Here is a 17,385-nt window from a genome sequence, read left to right as displayed (position 1 = left end):
TTCAACGTACGATTACACCTGGACACCGAAAACTATGAAGCGCACTATCTGGATCCCGTCATCGGCAATCTGGGACACGTGGATATCGAATTCAAGGTATTAATACACGTAGACACCGAAAACTACGGAGCGGAGCGCACTATGTGGACCTCGTCATCGGCAACCTGGGACACCTAGACATCGAATTCAACGTACGATTACACCTGGACACCGAAAACAATGAAGCGCACTATCTGGATCCTGTTATCGGCAACCTGGGACACGTGGACATCAAATTCAAAGTATTAATACACGTAGACACCGAAAACTACGGAGCGCACTATGTGGACCTCGTCATCGGCAACCTGGGACACGTAGACATCGAATTCAACGTATTATTACACCTGGACACCGAAAACTATGAAGCGCACTATCTGGACCTCGTCATCGGCAACCTGGGCTACCTAGACGTCGAATTCAAGCTTGATTCATAAGAATCGACTTAAAAATTCCCTAGCGGCACTTTCTGCCAAGCGTAGAGAACCTTCTTTTCCGGCAGCGGTGGTAAAGGTGCGATTTCACGATGACGCTCGACGCTGGATTCGAGCGTCAAAAAGCTAAACTGTGTTTAGCTTTGACACTCGACGCTCATTTCAGCCAATCCAGTGGTTAGGTTATATTTCGCGTCCCTCTGAATCTATCACGTGACCAGATTTGACGCTCGAATCCAGCGTCGAGCGTCATCGTGAAATCGCACCTTATACGATGTAAGGATACGAAATCTCTCCAGATAAACATGAAGCAATTGACTCAATATGTATTATATATATACCTAATTTACTTAAATAGAAATCTTCCTCCTGACCGATAAGAGCCACCGCACAAGACTCTCGTATGGTCACGTAGCGTAACGTAACGTTAGTCAACGCACAAGAAACGTATCGGTAAGAGCCTCCACATAAGCTCTCGCATGGTAACGTAACGTAGATCAACGCACAAGAAACGTATAACGCCGTAACGGCCGTAACCAATACGTTTCTTGTGCGTTGGCTCGCGTTACGTTACGCTACGTGACCATACGAGAGTCTTGTGCGGTGGCTCTAAGTCTATCGACCTTATTTAATTTACCTACTAGTAGTGCGTTCGAAAATAGGTTCGGCTGGTGTTGGGAAAAATAATAAAGTTGGCAGTATTGAGAATTCCCAACACTGCGTTCGTTTTCTCCCAACTGGGAAACATTGGAGATGATAGAATGGGGGCAACTAGTGCAGATATTTATTTGTATCGGTCTCAACACCGTCGTAGAGTTAGCAGACAAATTGAATATTTTTGAATTATTCTTTTTCATATAATTTGGGAATCATTTGGGGAAGTTTGGGAAAATTGTTTAAACATTTGGGAAAGAATAGATTTTTTGTTATTAACAAAATTTATCGAGCGTCAAGTTAGCAGATAGCGACTATGTTTAATGTTTATTATAAATGGAATCGTTTGGAAATCATTTGGGGATGACATCTTCATTGTAATTTTTATTTGGGAAAAGTCGCTTTTTTGTAATTTAAATAAATCTTTGTATTAATGTTCTTTTTCGCTGCACTTCTACACTAGTACAACAAGTGAACTTATTGCACTAGTTTAGAAGTGTAGCGAAAAAGAACAGACCATTATCGGCAGTAGTGTGAAAATTCGACATGACAACATACTCCGAAAAGAAAATTTGTAGATGTTATTTTCTTCATTTTGTTGATAGGATTTGACGTATTTCACTAAGAAGGAAGTCTTACAGTGAGTACTATCAACAAGATTGATATTTTTGTCTATTGAGCATAAATTTCCTCATATAATTTAGCTTATTGGACTAGACTGTTAATTATTATATATGCAAAATTGTATTTACTCTTTCTTGAATAGTGCACATCAAAAATTCAAGGAGCTTGCTCCAGAGAAAGTTGGACACAACAAGAATGCTAAGCCAATGTCCAAGATCTTGCAGTATCCCGAATTGAGAGTGAATCCTTTCGACGACAAGATCTGTAAGGTCTTCAGGTCTAGTCAGGATGGCGACTGTACCTTCGAAGATTTTCTGGACATGATGTCTGTATTCAGCGATGCTGCTCCAAAGGCTGTGAAGGCTGAGCACGCATTTAGAGTATTCGGTAAGCCGCCAGTTAATTATTCACGATGTTCTGAAATCCTCTTTTTGGTGACAAAATCTTATTTACGAAGATTTCGATGGTGACGATATCCTCGGTGTGGGAGACTTACGACAAGTGGTCGACAGATTAACCGCGCCCCAGAGATTGAACGATAGCGACATGCAACAGCTTCTTCAGTATATCCTTGACGAAGCTGATCTGGATGATGACGGAGCACTCAGCTTCGCCGAGTTCGAGCATATTATAGAGAAGAGCAGCGACTTTTCTAAGTAAGACGCTTCGCCAGATCACAATTATAAAGTAATAATTTTACTCGCATTCGCCAGTAACGTCAAAATCTTTTTGCAGGAGTTTTCGTATTCGTTTATAAAAGTGAATGTCGTTAATGACGAACTCGCCCATGAAAGACTGAACATTAATCGACATTTCATTATAATAGCAGACATGGGCCTAATGCATACTTTGGAAAAAGGAAAAATCATGATCAACGTTTGCTGAATGTGCCAGGGCTCTATAATTTGGTCTAAGTCAGATCTTGATCTTTTTTTTAATTTTTTATCGAGCTTATTTATTTGTAAGATTATAGTAGGACCACGTAACCACGAATATAGATCTCTTAGTTTAAAAATATCATATAATGCTATAACTAAACTGCCAAACACAGTGATATTATTAAAACATATATATGACGCTCCAATTTAACGAAGAGAAATCACGTCTCTTCTCGACCAGTATACAAGGATTTTTAAAAGATATACCTTATGTAATGAAGTTGAATAAATGCCCAAGTTTGACGTAGTGAAGTCATCATGTCAACTTGCTCCAGTTGGAAGACAGAAAATTCATTTTCAGTATAAACTTCCACAGGTATATTTAATAAGCGCATTTAAAAAATACATACCCGTATTGAAATATATTATTTCAAAATTTAGTTTTGACAGTATATATTTATGATCTTGTCTATATATTATAATAAAAAACTATATAACATCTCTTGTCTTATAAATAATAATAATGCTAAAAAGCTATCTAGTTTTTTGCTTATTTACTTTATTACAAAAATCACCAATCCACTGTTACAACATCCTGTGTATTGTAACGATATCCCATTTGATATTATATAAAAACGATAATTCACCACAATATTCATGGAATTCAGTCGCGTATAATAATTACGATAATTCCTTTGTGTAAACGGGATTTTGTAGTAACTTACGATAATTTACTCCGCGTAAACGAGTGAATTATCGTAAGTTACTGCAGAAGTAACGCTCGCGTAAACGTAGTATGTGTCCATTAAGTGAACATACGTATACCCACACAGCACATTATATCATTCGTATATACTGAATTAATACTCAATATACTATAGATGTACAAGATATACTGATAATATCTCTATAATATATTTTGCAGTATATTATTTTACTGATATTTTAAGAATATTCGAAATTTATCAGTAATATTCGGTCTATTTATGGAATATTTTCAGGATATGCTAAATTTATCAGAATAGTATATTATTTTACTGATATTTTAACAATATTCGAAATTTATCACGCGGGCGGCAGCGCGAGCTCGCGCGGCAGGAGAGTTTGGCTCGCGCCCGCTACGCGGCGCATCGCCAGTATTCTTTCGCGTAATTAAGATTCAACATCGACTCCTATATCTAGGGCAGCTCGGCAGGGTTTCTCCAGCGTTCTCAAGTTCGCCAGTCAGGACGTGCTCACCAGCAGGGCCTCTGACATAACCCTTTTTGTTTACGAAGTGTGCTCCTCATCCGGGGCCTTCGTTTATACCTGCTTTGCAGGGCATTATATTAAACTTTCTTCGGTAAGAGTCGACAGAGAGCAAAATTCAAAAATTTGTTTGCATTAACGCAACAAAATTATTTGTTTGGTTTGTTAACAAGCAAAATATTTTCTAGTAGATCCTGGTAATGTGATCAAAATATTTTTTTAATATACTCACAATATACCAAGAAATATTCTCAGTATATACTGAGTAAGCTTTTAGGGCAGACATTAGAACATCCTCAGTACGTTCTCAAAATATCATAGACGTATTTCGAATATCAACAGGATATACACAATCTACGTTTGTGATATACTGAGAACATTCTCAGTATCTACCTGTGCTGTGTGGGTATATTTTATAAATTAACACGAATTGCTTTCCCGTCAAGAAATATTCCTCAAATAGTATGTTAAATATGAATACTAACCTCTTCACGATAAAACATTTTAAACTTAATTAATTATTGCAGTTTATATATAATCTTAAAAATTACATAAATATATATGTAGAGATACACATATATATATATGTGTTCATTAAGTGAATACACGTAGGTATATATGAAGAAAATAACATGTACATACAAATTTTCTTTTCGGAGTATGTTGTCATGTCGAATTTTCACACTACTGCCGATAATGGTCTGTTCTTTTTCGCTACACTTCTAAACTAGTGCAATAAGTTCACTTGTTGTACTAGTGCAGAAGTGCAGCGAAAAAGAACATTAATACAAAAATTTATTTAAATTACAAAAAAGCGACTTTTCCCAAATAAAAATTACAATGAAGATGTCATCCCCAAATGATTTCCAATCGATTCCATTTATAATAAACATTAAACATAGTCGCTATCTGCTAACTTGACGCTCGATAAATTTTGTTAATAACAAAAAATCTATTCTTTCCCAAATGTTTAAACAATTTTCCCAAACTTCCCCAAATGATTCCCAAATTATATGAAAAAGAATAATTCAAAAATATTCAATTTGTCTGCTAACTCTACGGCGGTGGTCTCAACGCCTTTTGTGAAACATAACCTATTGCTAGTACTGAGGCCCGATTCTGAAACGCATACGAAAAATTTTCGTATACGAAAATAACGCTGTGTGAACATAGAGGATAGCCGGAGACGCAATAAAACAACGTACAAAATTATATGACAAGAAAAAGACCGATACTGACCAGGGACTCGATTCTTTCAGTCATATGAAAAATTTTCGTATATGTAAATAACGTTGCACGGTCCACTGATTGGTGTATAATTTACGATCTAAGCAGTATACACTAATCAATATTCACACGGCGTTATTTTCGTATACGAAAATTTTTCGTATGCGTTTCAGAATCGGGTCTCAGTACTAGCAATAGGTTATGTTTGACAAAAGGCGTTGAGACCGATACAAATAAATATCTGCACTAGTTGCCCCCATTCTATCATTCTCCAACGTTTCCCAGTTGGGAGAAAACGAACGCAGTGTTGGGAATTCTCAATACTGCCAACTTTATTATTTTTCCCAACACCAGCCGAACCTATTTTCGAACGCACTATATAGATCGATCGAAATACGCGCGCGATATCGAAACTGGCGATACCTGCGCCGCCAGCGTCGAAAAAGTGAAAGTGACATTTCCCTCTTATTATATATATATGTTATATTGAATTGAGAGCGTTGACGTAGACGTATCTTAATAAAAAATTTTCACATTTGGACTTTGCGTCACAATATCTCCGCTCGTAGGGCACGTAGCGGAAAATATTATAGGAGATACCCCCCCAAAGTCGACCCCAAGCTATCGATCAAGCCTACTTAGAACTTGATCCGTTCACTCGTTATCGAGATCTCAACATCTTGGGTACTCGCAACCCGTCGCGTCGCGTAAAAGAGTCACGGTCGGTCTCGCTCCGCGTGTACTTGGCACGAGACACTACCGTGTCTCTTGATTCACGTAAGAAAACGTTACACGAGCAGCATCGTTTGACAGCATCGTGCTTATAAATTAATTATGGAAAACGAAGATGTTTGTCTTATTTGCGGTAATAATTTATAAAGTGGAGCTATTGACGACGTTAAAGAAAAAGGTATCAGTTAAGCAAATAAAAATTTCTTAAATTTATAAGACATTACGAAATAATTTTAAGATTAAAATATACTAATGTACCTTCAAAAAATATTTTGCGTTAAATATATTTAAAAATCATTATAGGTATCAGTTCTTTAATTAATAGTAGTGAAAAAAGACAGGACGGGAAGGCAGCTCTTATTGTCGGACTGAAAAATGTGAGAGTGCATCAGAAATTTAGAGAAATTTACCCTGAGAATGCGGAGATGAACGTTTCTGACAATCCTGGACCTTCTGGCAGTAAGAGACGAAAACTCTCATAACTATAGTGATTTTTATGTGTTATGCTCGAAATTTTATTTTAACTACAATAAAACAATTGCATAGTACTTTTAGTTACAGATTGTTGCATTTGGGAAAACTTAGAACTCGAGAGTGTCTTGTTCCCTTTTTCAATTCTGCAAAAATCGTAAAGTAGTTGTATTTTGAATAAAGAAATCATCATTTTCCTAACTCTTCAAAACTTTCTAAATGTAACAATCGTCGGAGTCAAAATATTGTATTCGATCTCCTTAACTCACATTCCATCAATAAATACTCAGTACATTAATACAATCATCGAAAAGTAAAGAAAAATATATTTGATTTGAATATTTTTCGTGACAGATAGAAGGTTGCAAATTCGACATTATGTGTAAATGTATTTTTAATTTGTTTCCCTGAATTTGCAACACTTTTACATTAATTTTGTAACACAAAATTAGTCATTAATAAGTTGCAATAATTTGCGTAACTAGTAGAGGGTTGCAAATTTATATTCGGATAGGGGAAGACATTTGAAGCACTCCGTAAAATTTGCAAAACTTTTGCAATTTTTTTACGCTTGTAAAAAGTGCAAAATAATAATTGTTACTAATTTTTCAAGGTTGCGGACCTTGTCCGAGGTTGCAAACTTAACAGCTTGTGACGAAAAATAATCTCAACGTTTGCAACCAATTTGCAAAACTTTTGCAACTTTTGGCAAAATTACGACTGAATAAACAATTGTTCCATCATTGATTTAAAAAAAAATATGTTGCGTGTAACATAGAAGGTAGCAAATTGGTACAGCTGTTCGGGGCAGTTGTAAAAGTTATTCTATCGGTTTGCAGCACTTTTGCAATTTTTTCCTCCAAGTTACAAACAAAAACGTTATTTTATAAAAAATTTCAATGTTGCGCGCCTCGAAATAGGTTGCAAATCTAATACGTTGCGGAAAATATTACAATAGACATTGCTTTAAGTTTGCAGGATTTGCAATTTTTTTTCGCAAAGTTATAATAAATTAACGTTTTTTGCAATATTTAGCATGTTCCGGACCTCGGGGATGGTTGCAAAATGAGATTTATTGTTATTTCAACTCACCCAATATTCCATCAAAATTTGAAAACTTTTGTAATTAAAGTGAATTGATTGTCTTTAATGACTGGCCTATCTAGGCTCCATCTAAAACGCGGACACCGTTCAGCGCGGAAATTTTTCAAGGAATTTTTTGTAGGAAAACGCAAAAACCGAACAAAGTTAAGCTTTGCATATTCTTTTAAACGATAGCCACACCTCTCTCGAATAAGAAAATTTTTGGTTTTTGCGTTTCAGATACCTATAGAACAGCTAGAATCATTCACACCGTCCATCATTTTACATTTATACCTCCTCCTATAGTGACCATCAAAATATAATATAGAAAAGAAAAGCATTTTTGTTACTTAAAAAATATAAAAATATATTTTTAAAATAACGCTAAAAGAACATGCAAAGTTTGACTTTCAACGGAAAAGTAATGGAAAAAAGATGTAGTATAGTGGAGAGTTAGCTAGTCAGAGTAATTCCGTTTTAATTCCGTAAAATCATAGATCTTATAGATATAAGGTCTATGCGTAAAATGTTTGCCATAGAGAAACGGAACACGACCACGAAAAAGTGGAACAAAATTAAAACGGAATTAATCTGATTGGCTAACTCCCCGCTATATCTCTTTCCCGTTACGATTCCGTCCCGCTATTTTTTTCTCCATCAGAATTCATCCTTATTATTAGTTAAGGCCATTGCGCGTAACAAAGTTTTAGTAATAATCGTAAGGCCGTAAGAAAATAGACCAATCACACTCGATTATTCTTCGAGCTCAAGGAGAATAATCGACTGTGATTGGTCTACTTTCTTACGGCCTTACGATTATGACTAAAACTTTGTTACGTGCAATGGCCTTTGCGCGCGTCCTTCGGTTTCGGTTCGTTGTCTTCAACGCGAGCGCTAAGGAGGCTACAGTTGACGTCGATACGAAAGTTGCGCTGAAAGTTGCATCTAATGCCGAATTTTTGTTTCTTTCTTCTGAACAAGAAAAGATCGTTTTCACAGTTTTTATAAAAATGAACCGTTTTAACAGATGTCTAAAATGAAAATCATCATAACGTCGTTGGTTTTAAGTGGCTGCATATTATTTGTCGACTTATGCACAGTATGCACTTGTAAAAAATCCGATTTAGATGTTAAAACTCAGTTGCCAACTTACATAATATTTTGTGGCTCTTGAGTGTGATCATAAGTTAGTGATATTTAATAAATACTAAGTGTATTAATACACACACTGAGTTGTTCCATTCATTGCCGACGACTGTACATTATACATGTTTATTGTAGTATTGTCCACGAAGGCATGAGCATACCCACGTCCTCTGCATGAGCATATTCATTCATGTCAATACTGCACTTAGACTGGAAATTTCATAAATCTAAGGTCAAAATTGGAATCAGCGACACCCTCAAATACACTCAGCAAAAACCCCCAAATGCAATATATTTGAGAAAAAAAATTTCTTTTATTTGACCGTATGCTTCCTGCCGCGGAAGCCACTTTTGTGGCTCCGAACAAATCTCAACATTCTGCGCCATGTGTATGTTATTTATATAGATACATTTGGGAAAAAAAGGACACTATTTTAATAAAAAAATGCCGGCAATCTAAAGGTTAATGAGGTCATACATATATTTTAATACATGTAAACAATTTTTACCACAATACAATTATACAATAATGTCAGTGTTTCAATATATTAACTACAAAAAAATTGCTCCTTTTATATATCTATATTGTTGCACTGTATATTTTGTATCTAATGGCGAATTCGGTTGGACGAACTAGTGCGCACTAATTGCGAGTGCGGATTGGTGCATTATAAAGCCGTCATACACAAATCAAAGTAAAAATGTGTATTTAACATAAAATATGTATACGAGATAAACAACGAAATTTTGAATACACCTTATGCTATATTTAAAAAATACGAATTTTGTTATTGGAGATATTTGCATTTTATTTTACAATTAATGTTAGACTAGATCAGTATATCACGGCTTTAATTATGCACTAGTGCGTCTAACTGAATTCGTTGTAAAAGAGTTATATGAGAATTTTGATACTAAAAAATAGTGTTAAAATTGTTAGAATAATATAAAAAAATTGTGGAAATTATTTTAAATTTACACATTATATGTAGAGCTATTAAGGATGTATATCGCTTATATCAAAATAGAGGGATAAAGCTGAAACTTACAGAGATTGTGCACTTATATACCCCAAAAACCTGTGTTAAATTTGCGATCGATTGTCTGACCCGTTTCTGAGATATTTGCTTTAAAAGTTACAGAAATTGTATATATATATATATATATATAGATATACTTTCCATGTAAATATCATAATATGTATCTCTGCTCCTGTACAGTAAAAATGAATAAAATTTTTATGGTACACTTTTATGACATCGAGAATGCAATTATGGTTTCTTAAGTTTTTCTGTTAATATTTTGTTTTTCAAATTTTTAATGATTTATTTAAACAATATCAAGTACAAAAATGGGACAAAATTGCGATTTTTACGCTTTTCCTGTCCCAATGATAACATGTTGTTTATGAGTCATTTCTCAGACTAGCTTTACACTGTTTAATCAAGAAAACAAAATTATACTACATATAGCTATACGTGAAACATCCTTAATAACATGGCAGCGTTTCATTGTGTTTATCACGTTATTATTATTATTATTATTATTATTACGCAATTGAGATAAAAATATAATGATAGCAATACAGTGATAATATGGAGGGGTAAAAACCACAGTGGTGCAAGTCAAATTTTTAAAAATATTCTTTCGTATACATAGATGCAATTTATATATTGTACAGATTGCATCTATGCACGCGAGAAAAAATTTAAAAAAATTTGACTTACACCACTATGACTTTTACCCTTCCATATATATACAGGGTGCTCGAATAATATGTGTCATAAAAAAATCTCATATATAGGTACATGTAAAACGAACATGTAAAAGTTATGTACATATAATTGTAAATACGATCCAGATAATCCAAAAAACGGCAAAGATAAAAACAATTTTCAACGTTTGATGAATCCAATAAAATCTAAAATTAAAGATTTCTTTATCAATAAAAAAACTAAACTTAAACTAACAAAATTAATCAAAAATTAAAAAAGATCTGTTACCTCCTATACTTGATACGACTGATTTGTAAACTACTGTCATCTTCATTTAATAAATAAAGTCGTAAACCCATATAATGATCAATTAAATATTTTGTCCAGTCAAATCCAACCATGCTGAAATTAAATAATTGCTGATCATCTTCACTGAGATGACTCCACATCGCTTGAACATTGTCAGTGGAATAATTCCATTCATTGTTGCAAAATGGTTGGATCGCGTTGGAAAATTTGTCGACCTTCTTACATAATTTCCACATTCTGAAACACATATAAAACTATTATAATTTTTTACATTATAAAGATAAAATTTTATTTGGTCTTGATACAAACTATGAGATATATACATCAATTAATAGAAACAATATTTAAATCTACGTGATACCTTGGGTTACGATTCATACAGATGTTTATAGCATCTATAAGTAAAGCCGGAAGGAAATGACCGAGCCAAACGCAAATTCTGAATGGTATTTTACGTTGAAAGTAAAATTGTGAGGGGAAATATATGGCATTATGTAGAGGGTACATCTTATTTATGTCAAAAAGTGTATAAGCATATTTATGCCACGTAGGTCCATCAACTGGTGACACAAAATTATAAATTAATGTATCCTTGCCTTTCCTACAAGATAAATCCATTTAAACATAATTATGTTGTACATTATACTTTTTTACACATCAGAGTCATTTATAATCATATGCTAATACTTTTGTGTGTGTGTGTGTGTGTGTGTGTGTGTGTGTGTGTGTGTGTGTGTGTGTGTGTGTGTGTGAATACGATAATACCTAATTGTAAGTAACTATAACTTATTGAAATACACATATCCGTCTGAGTATTTCATGCTTTTTAAAAATATGCCTTCCCCTCCCCCTCAAACAGTACTTTGAAACAGTTTTATTATAAAATATTTGCGATTTTCCAGACAGTTAAATGATAATAGCAACTGAATACTAATTCTTTTACTTTTTCGGTCTATTAACTTTCATTTTTAATTGTTATACCTCCATGATGTTAATTTGTTAGGGGAGAGTTGGATATTACCGAGCCCCTAAGAATTGAAGCGTATATCTAAGCTTAGAAATGTTTCAAAAAAAACAAAATGTGCAGTTTTAGATAGGTAATTTATTTGGCTATCCATATATAATAGTAATAATCTTCAAAGTTAAACACAAACTAAAATATTAACAATTTTCCAAAAAATGAGAAAACACGGTATTACCGAACTGGTCTGATAATATCGTGCCTATAAAAATTACTCTGGCTTCAGCCAGTGACATGAAGTAGAACACAATAACAAAATGTTTTTTTATATTTATGCATTAATATCGTCTAGTAGGTACCTACATATAAAAATAAGTGAATGTATTAACAAATAACGATCATTATAAATTCAAATCAAAACTTAAGCAACGATTTTTTCTGTAAGCACCTTACATTGTAAACTAAACAGTCTTGGTAACTCTTAACACACAGTTATCGTTATACCTATTGTCTATGAATTACAAAAACAACTTTAAAATCTTATCAGTCTCCAAAATTCAATCAGTCTCAAAATTTCAACTTTAGGCGCGAAATTATCAAACTCAATCATTTCACTTTACAACCTTAAAATATATAGAAAAGAAACGCGTGTTTCTAAAATCATTTTGCAACCTAATTTTATAGTGTTTTAGCCTATCAAATGCGTCAAATTTAATTCTGTAATGTAAATATTATATTACTCATCTCTTATCGAAACTACCAGCAAAATTACAGTGAATAAGCAGAAAATCTTGCAGAGCGCAGTGTTTTCACATGGACGGCCGGAACGAACTGACAGCGCATTCGCGGGGGGTATTCCGTGTTAGTCTATGATATTAAGATCATTGTAGGCGCGTAATACAAATAGTTATTGAGTTAAACAGTGGCGCGGAATTGTCAACCGCGCGGTAATATCCAACTCTCCCCTACAAGCATTAAGAAATAATTTTAATATATAATAAGTCATTAAAAATCATGTCTAAAAAATAATCTAAACAATTTATGAAGTTGACCCATTGTTATGCCATTATCTGATGACAATGTTCAAAATAATAGAAATAAAATTTCTTGTAAATTAGCTACGGAGATGAATATGTTGGTCAAACACCTGATCATACCTGAATTGATTAAAGACTTCCCATGAGCTAGCGATTAATGCATTTACTGTAAAATCAACGGGCACTATATCTGCTCTGAAATCGGGATTATAATGATAAAATCTTGTGATTCCAAGTAGCGAAGGTACCATAATGCCTAGTGGCCCAAACATATTCTCCATCCATCCGACACAAGGTTCATTGGCGCTAGATAAAACTGAAAAAAATCTTAATTATTCCTTGTTATGTAGATTCACATGAATCAAACTTATTGTTTGCTAAACGAGCGCGCGCGCACACACATCCGCGATTGTTTATTATTATATTACAATTGTAGAATTTCGCAGCACATAATTATGCAAAGCAGTTGAAAATTATTAAATATAAATGTTATTTAATAAATTATTTAGCAATAAAACTGCTAGTTTTTATAATTGTTCTGTTACCTATTGCAGGTCGAAATATTCCTACTGGCAAGTCTCTGCTCTCGTCTCTAAGAAGGTCTTCCGCAATCGCTTTCGTGAATGTATATGTATTCGGCCACCGTGAAATGATTCTAGTCAAACAATAGTTTATCTGTCTTTATTAATATATAATAAATTATTTTATTATATTGAGCATCAAAGGATTACCTAGATATTTTTTCCTCAATTACGTTTTCGTTTAAGTAACGTGTGAACATGATAAGGTCTTTGTGATTAATGGGATACGAGTAGAATCGCTCTTCAATATGTTTTACATGACAGTTCGCATAAGCTGTTGACACGTGAATAAACGACTGCAAGGTAAACGTCAAGCGTAATTAATGTTTCTTTCTTAAAATTAATGAAAATTGCAAAATATAAATAATTTTTGCCTAGTATTATTACTAAAACACATATTAAATAAAGGAATTACTTTTAAATTTGGCATGTGCTTTGCAAGTTTTAAGATGGTAGCGGTAGCATTAACATTTATTATCGTAGAACTTTTGATGTTCTCGTTGAACCGTACGTTTGCTGCTAAGTGAAAAATTATGGATACCTGTAATAAATATACATGCTTTAAGTAGAAAAAGATACAGAATTTATTTCTAATTGCATCGATAATTATAATTAGATATATGTAAAATATATGTGCTTCTTTAAATATGCAATACTTTTTTATTGTATTAGAATGTAGTAGTATAGGCGATATAATAATGAGTAATCGGAATTAATTACCTGATTTATCAGAGTGTTATTGTCACTTTCTGACAATCCAAAGTCTTCTGTGACAAGATTGCCTATAATCGGTACGATTTTTTTGCGGAAATTGGGTACTTCTTTTTTTACTCGGTCAAAAAGCTATGGATTACATATTTGAATAACGATCATTTACAAATGTACATCATGTTTCGATGTCGTTTTCGAGATACTCACAGGTTTCTTAAACATTTCATCCAGTCGGCTTTTGGGACATTTGTCTCTTTTCGAACGTATTAGCAGATATATCATTGAAATATCGGGGCAACTTCGTAACAGTTTCTCAATCAAGACTTTTCCAACAAAACCAGTACCGCCTATATATATAAAACAAAATAACAAAGTGATATACATTTATGTATGTACGTACGTGTATGTATATATACAGGGTATCACGTTGCTACACGCGAAATATTAGCGAAAGCTTAATAAATAACAATGGCTGTTCACAAATGTGGTTTATGTATAGCCGTTGTTATTTACTTAGCGCTCCTCCCAATGGCAATGCCTCGCCACGCGCCTAACAACGTGAACGTTGAGCTGCAGCTTCTCGTCGAATCGCACGGACGTATCCTGATTCGCGTTATCTTATTAATTAATTTCTCATTAATTATTGAAAAACTTACAAAACGTAAAGGACTTTTTGATTCAGTTTTACCCGCTCTACCTGCTCACGAACACTGGTCTGTATATTATTTACATGACACCCTGTATCAGTATATGTACCAGATAGCATAAAATGTTCTTTGAAAATGCCCTTTGAAAATTCAAGATTAACATCCAAAATGAATATAATTAAAATTTTGTGGACATCTCAATTTAATCCTCAGGATATCCTTTGGCAGGATATTCTGAGGAAGAACAAATAATAGTCAAATACTAGCTTCAAAGACATTTTAAGAATATTGAACATTAAATAGCATCAATCTGAAAAATATTACAGTGTTCAATAAAAAAAGCACAAGAACAAAAACGCTGAATACGATCCCGCTTGCCAAATTGTTCTATCATGTCGCAATTTTGAGCAGTTACAGAAAGGACCCCGCAGAATCCTTATGGGAAATGGCTTTCGGCTAATTTTTCTGAAAATTTGATATGTGGTAGTTCTCAACACGTAGAACAAAAGTGTCAATAGCCCCAAGGTCCGATCACGGGTAGTTTTCGAGATACAGCACCCCAAAGTTGGACTTTTCATATTAGTGCGGGTACAGTCCACGTCGATGTTGATGTATAATGCTACTTACGATTAAGGTGGGTGTACAGGTGCTTGTGTGTGTGTGTGTGTGTGTGTGTGTGTGTGTGTGTGTGTGTGCGTGCGTGCGTGTGTGTGTGTGTGTGCGTGTGTGTGTGTGTGCGTGTGTGTGTGTGTGTGTGCGTGTGTGTGTGTGTGTGTGTGTGTGTGTGTGTGTGTGTGTGTGTGTGTGTGTGTCAACAGAGATAAGGACCCCACGGTTCGTCACTCCCGCAGTATTTTATGACTCCAAACCCTCAAATTTTTTACAACATAAAGTTTTTAAATATTAAATATTAATAATTTCTTTTAGTTTTTTTATTAATTTTATTTATTTCCAAACGTTTCTATCTAATTCTTTTTACAAAATATTTTTAAGTAACATTTGTATTTCGAAAAAATTTTTAAAGAATGAACGATACTAACATAAACAACAGTTTTGCATTAATTGAATTATCTATTCTAACGTACAACCTCCTACATAAATTTTCGTTGTCACTATAATAACATTGTTTAACAAAAAAATTCTTTTTTTCGGGCACGAGAACGAGAGGATAATCGTTTCTTATGAAAATACATTAAAATATATAGTTGCAACTTTAACTGCAAAATTTCTCAAAATTGTAACGTGAGAGAGCAATTTGCATACAGAATCGTATTTAGCGTTTAAACAATTACCGGAAACAATTAGTTTTGTTCTTGTGCTAAAAAAATATCTAATTTTTTGTTGAAGTGTCATTTTACTTCATTACATAAATTATATATTTGGATATTAAATACCTGTAATAAATATTGACTGTCCGGCGTAAAAGCTTTGTATCGGTGTTCTGCGTTCAATTTCCATGTTTTATTCACTGTTCATAAAATATGTGAAGTTAATACAGACTATATAGAGGTTAAGAAATAAATATCCAATTTTTTTTAATTTCCTAGATTGAATGTCTGTTTGACTCTACGTTACTCCGAAGACTGAAGACTGCAGGAGAAATCTCGCAGTTTTAAAGATTATGCTACCACTCCACTCCCGTTTCCGTGGAGAAATGAGAACTCAAGGCTTCTTGAGACAAATATGTTTACTACCCAGGTAGCACATATTAGTTTCATATACGTTTTTTGAACGTATACATAGTTTCATAACCGTAACGAACCATTAAGAAACGTTTGAACAAAAATGTTTTTGAAACCATGATTTAAGAAACGTATTTTTTACGTTAACAAAAATACCTATTTTTAAAATTTTTTCTTTTAAAATTATAATTTACTTTATTTATATATATAGATAATAGCTTTAATAGCCTTTTTTGAAACATTTAAATTTATATTGCACAAAATAAGTCATTTTATCCATGCACATATATCCACTTATTTACTTAAATTACTTTTGTCCTACCTGTCTTAATCTATTTATCGTCGGACAAATCTAAGCTTAGAAAACTTCCAACAGTTGCAAAATAAACGTTCTGCTGAACGTGGCCATTGAAAGAACATTTATACGTGTGTTCCGTTTTGAAGAACTTCCTGAACTGGTGCATATCAGTAATGCAATTAAGTTAGAATGAGACAAGTATATTTTGTTTTACTTTAACTTATTGCACGAATGTGCACCAGTTTAGGAATTTCTTCGAAAAAGAATAGACGTCATAGATGATATATGCATACAGCTTCTAGAACATTCTCACGCATGTCTCAAAGACGTCATAAACACGTTCAAAAGACGTGAAAAGTAGGAATTTTAAATGTCTTTATCATTAAAACAAAACGTTTCTATAATTGGTTTTTTAAACGTTATTTTATTGGAAAAGAAACATTCCATCGAACGTTTTTCGAATGCACATTTTTACTCATGAGAAACGTTTCTAGGAATCGGTTATAAATCGAAAAAACGCTTATAAAACTTTTCTGAAACGTGTATGTGCTACCTGAGTTGCCTCTTTAACAAAAACCTATTTAACAAAAGACTAATGCTCTTGTCGCGAAGCGGGCACAAAAATATTCCGCGACCGAAGGTCGATCTGTTACTATGCCGCATTATACTACAGTCCGAAATTTCCAAATTTGCGAAAGTTAGAGCAACCATGGATATTTCTCACTTCTCAAATTTTATTAGAAAAGAATCCTTTTATTGATTATCGCCAAATTCAATATCAACTTTCCGTTAATAATACTTTATTGATTAAAAAAAGTACATTTTGTTTTATTAAATGGACTTTCTCCCAACGCTATTGTTACAACAAATGCTGCTGCAAATACACCACAAAATGCTAGGCTCGGCTGCTT

At 33.6% G+C, this 17,385-nt stretch overlaps 2 protein-coding genes across 3 annotated transcripts; one reads left to right on the top strand and one right to left on the bottom strand.

Moving 5' to 3' along the window:
* The first annotated feature begins 1,616 nt into the window (after positions 1-1,616).
* On the top strand, positions 1,617-2,967 carry LOC139783732 (calcium and integrin-binding protein 1-like). 2 transcript variants are annotated; one of them, XM_071722870.1, is made up of 4 exons: positions 1,617-1,764; positions 1,891-2,135; positions 2,206-2,404; positions 2,484-2,967. In XM_071722870.1, the coding sequence occupies exons 2-4, from the start codon at positions 1,955-1,957 to the stop codon at positions 2,503-2,505; spliced, it is 402 nt and encodes a 133-aa protein (XP_071578971.1). In that variant the 5' UTR covers positions 1,617-1,764; positions 1,891-1,954; the 3' UTR covers positions 2,506-2,967. The 2 variants fall into 2 exon arrangements, with proteins under 2 accessions (XP_071578971.1, XP_071578970.1); XM_071722869.1 differs by lacking the exon at positions 1,617-1,764 and having other exon boundaries at positions 1,819-2,135.
* Positions 2,968-8,990: 6,023 nt separating this feature from the next.
* On the bottom strand, positions 8,991-16,168 carry LOC139783734 (fatty acyl-CoA reductase wat-like). The gene is made up of 10 exons (XM_071722871.1): positions 15,889-16,168; positions 14,055-14,194; positions 13,857-13,979; positions 13,552-13,677; positions 13,287-13,432; positions 13,101-13,210; positions 12,676-12,871; positions 10,919-11,158; positions 10,537-10,794; positions 8,991-10,454 (listed from the first exon to the last, which is right to left on the bottom strand). Exons 1-10 carry the CDS (start codon positions 15,950-15,952, stop codon positions 10,364-10,366), a joined length of 1,494 nt encoding a protein of 497 aa, XP_071578972.1. The 5' UTR covers positions 15,953-16,168; the 3' UTR covers positions 8,991-10,363.
* Between the last annotated feature and the right edge of the window lie 1,217 nt (positions 16,169-17,385).

The sequence above is a fragment of the Temnothorax nylanderi genome, unplaced genomic scaffold (assembly GCF_030848795.1).
Source record: "Temnothorax nylanderi isolate EJ_2023f unplaced genomic scaffold, tnyl_v1.0 TNYL_tig0536_pilon, whole genome shotgun sequence".
NCBI lineage: Eukaryota > Metazoa > Arthropoda > Insecta > Hymenoptera > Formicidae > Temnothorax > Temnothorax nylanderi.
The sequence above is the reverse complement of the archived record's forward strand: the minus strand, read 5'-3'. Positions and strand labels throughout refer to the sequence as shown.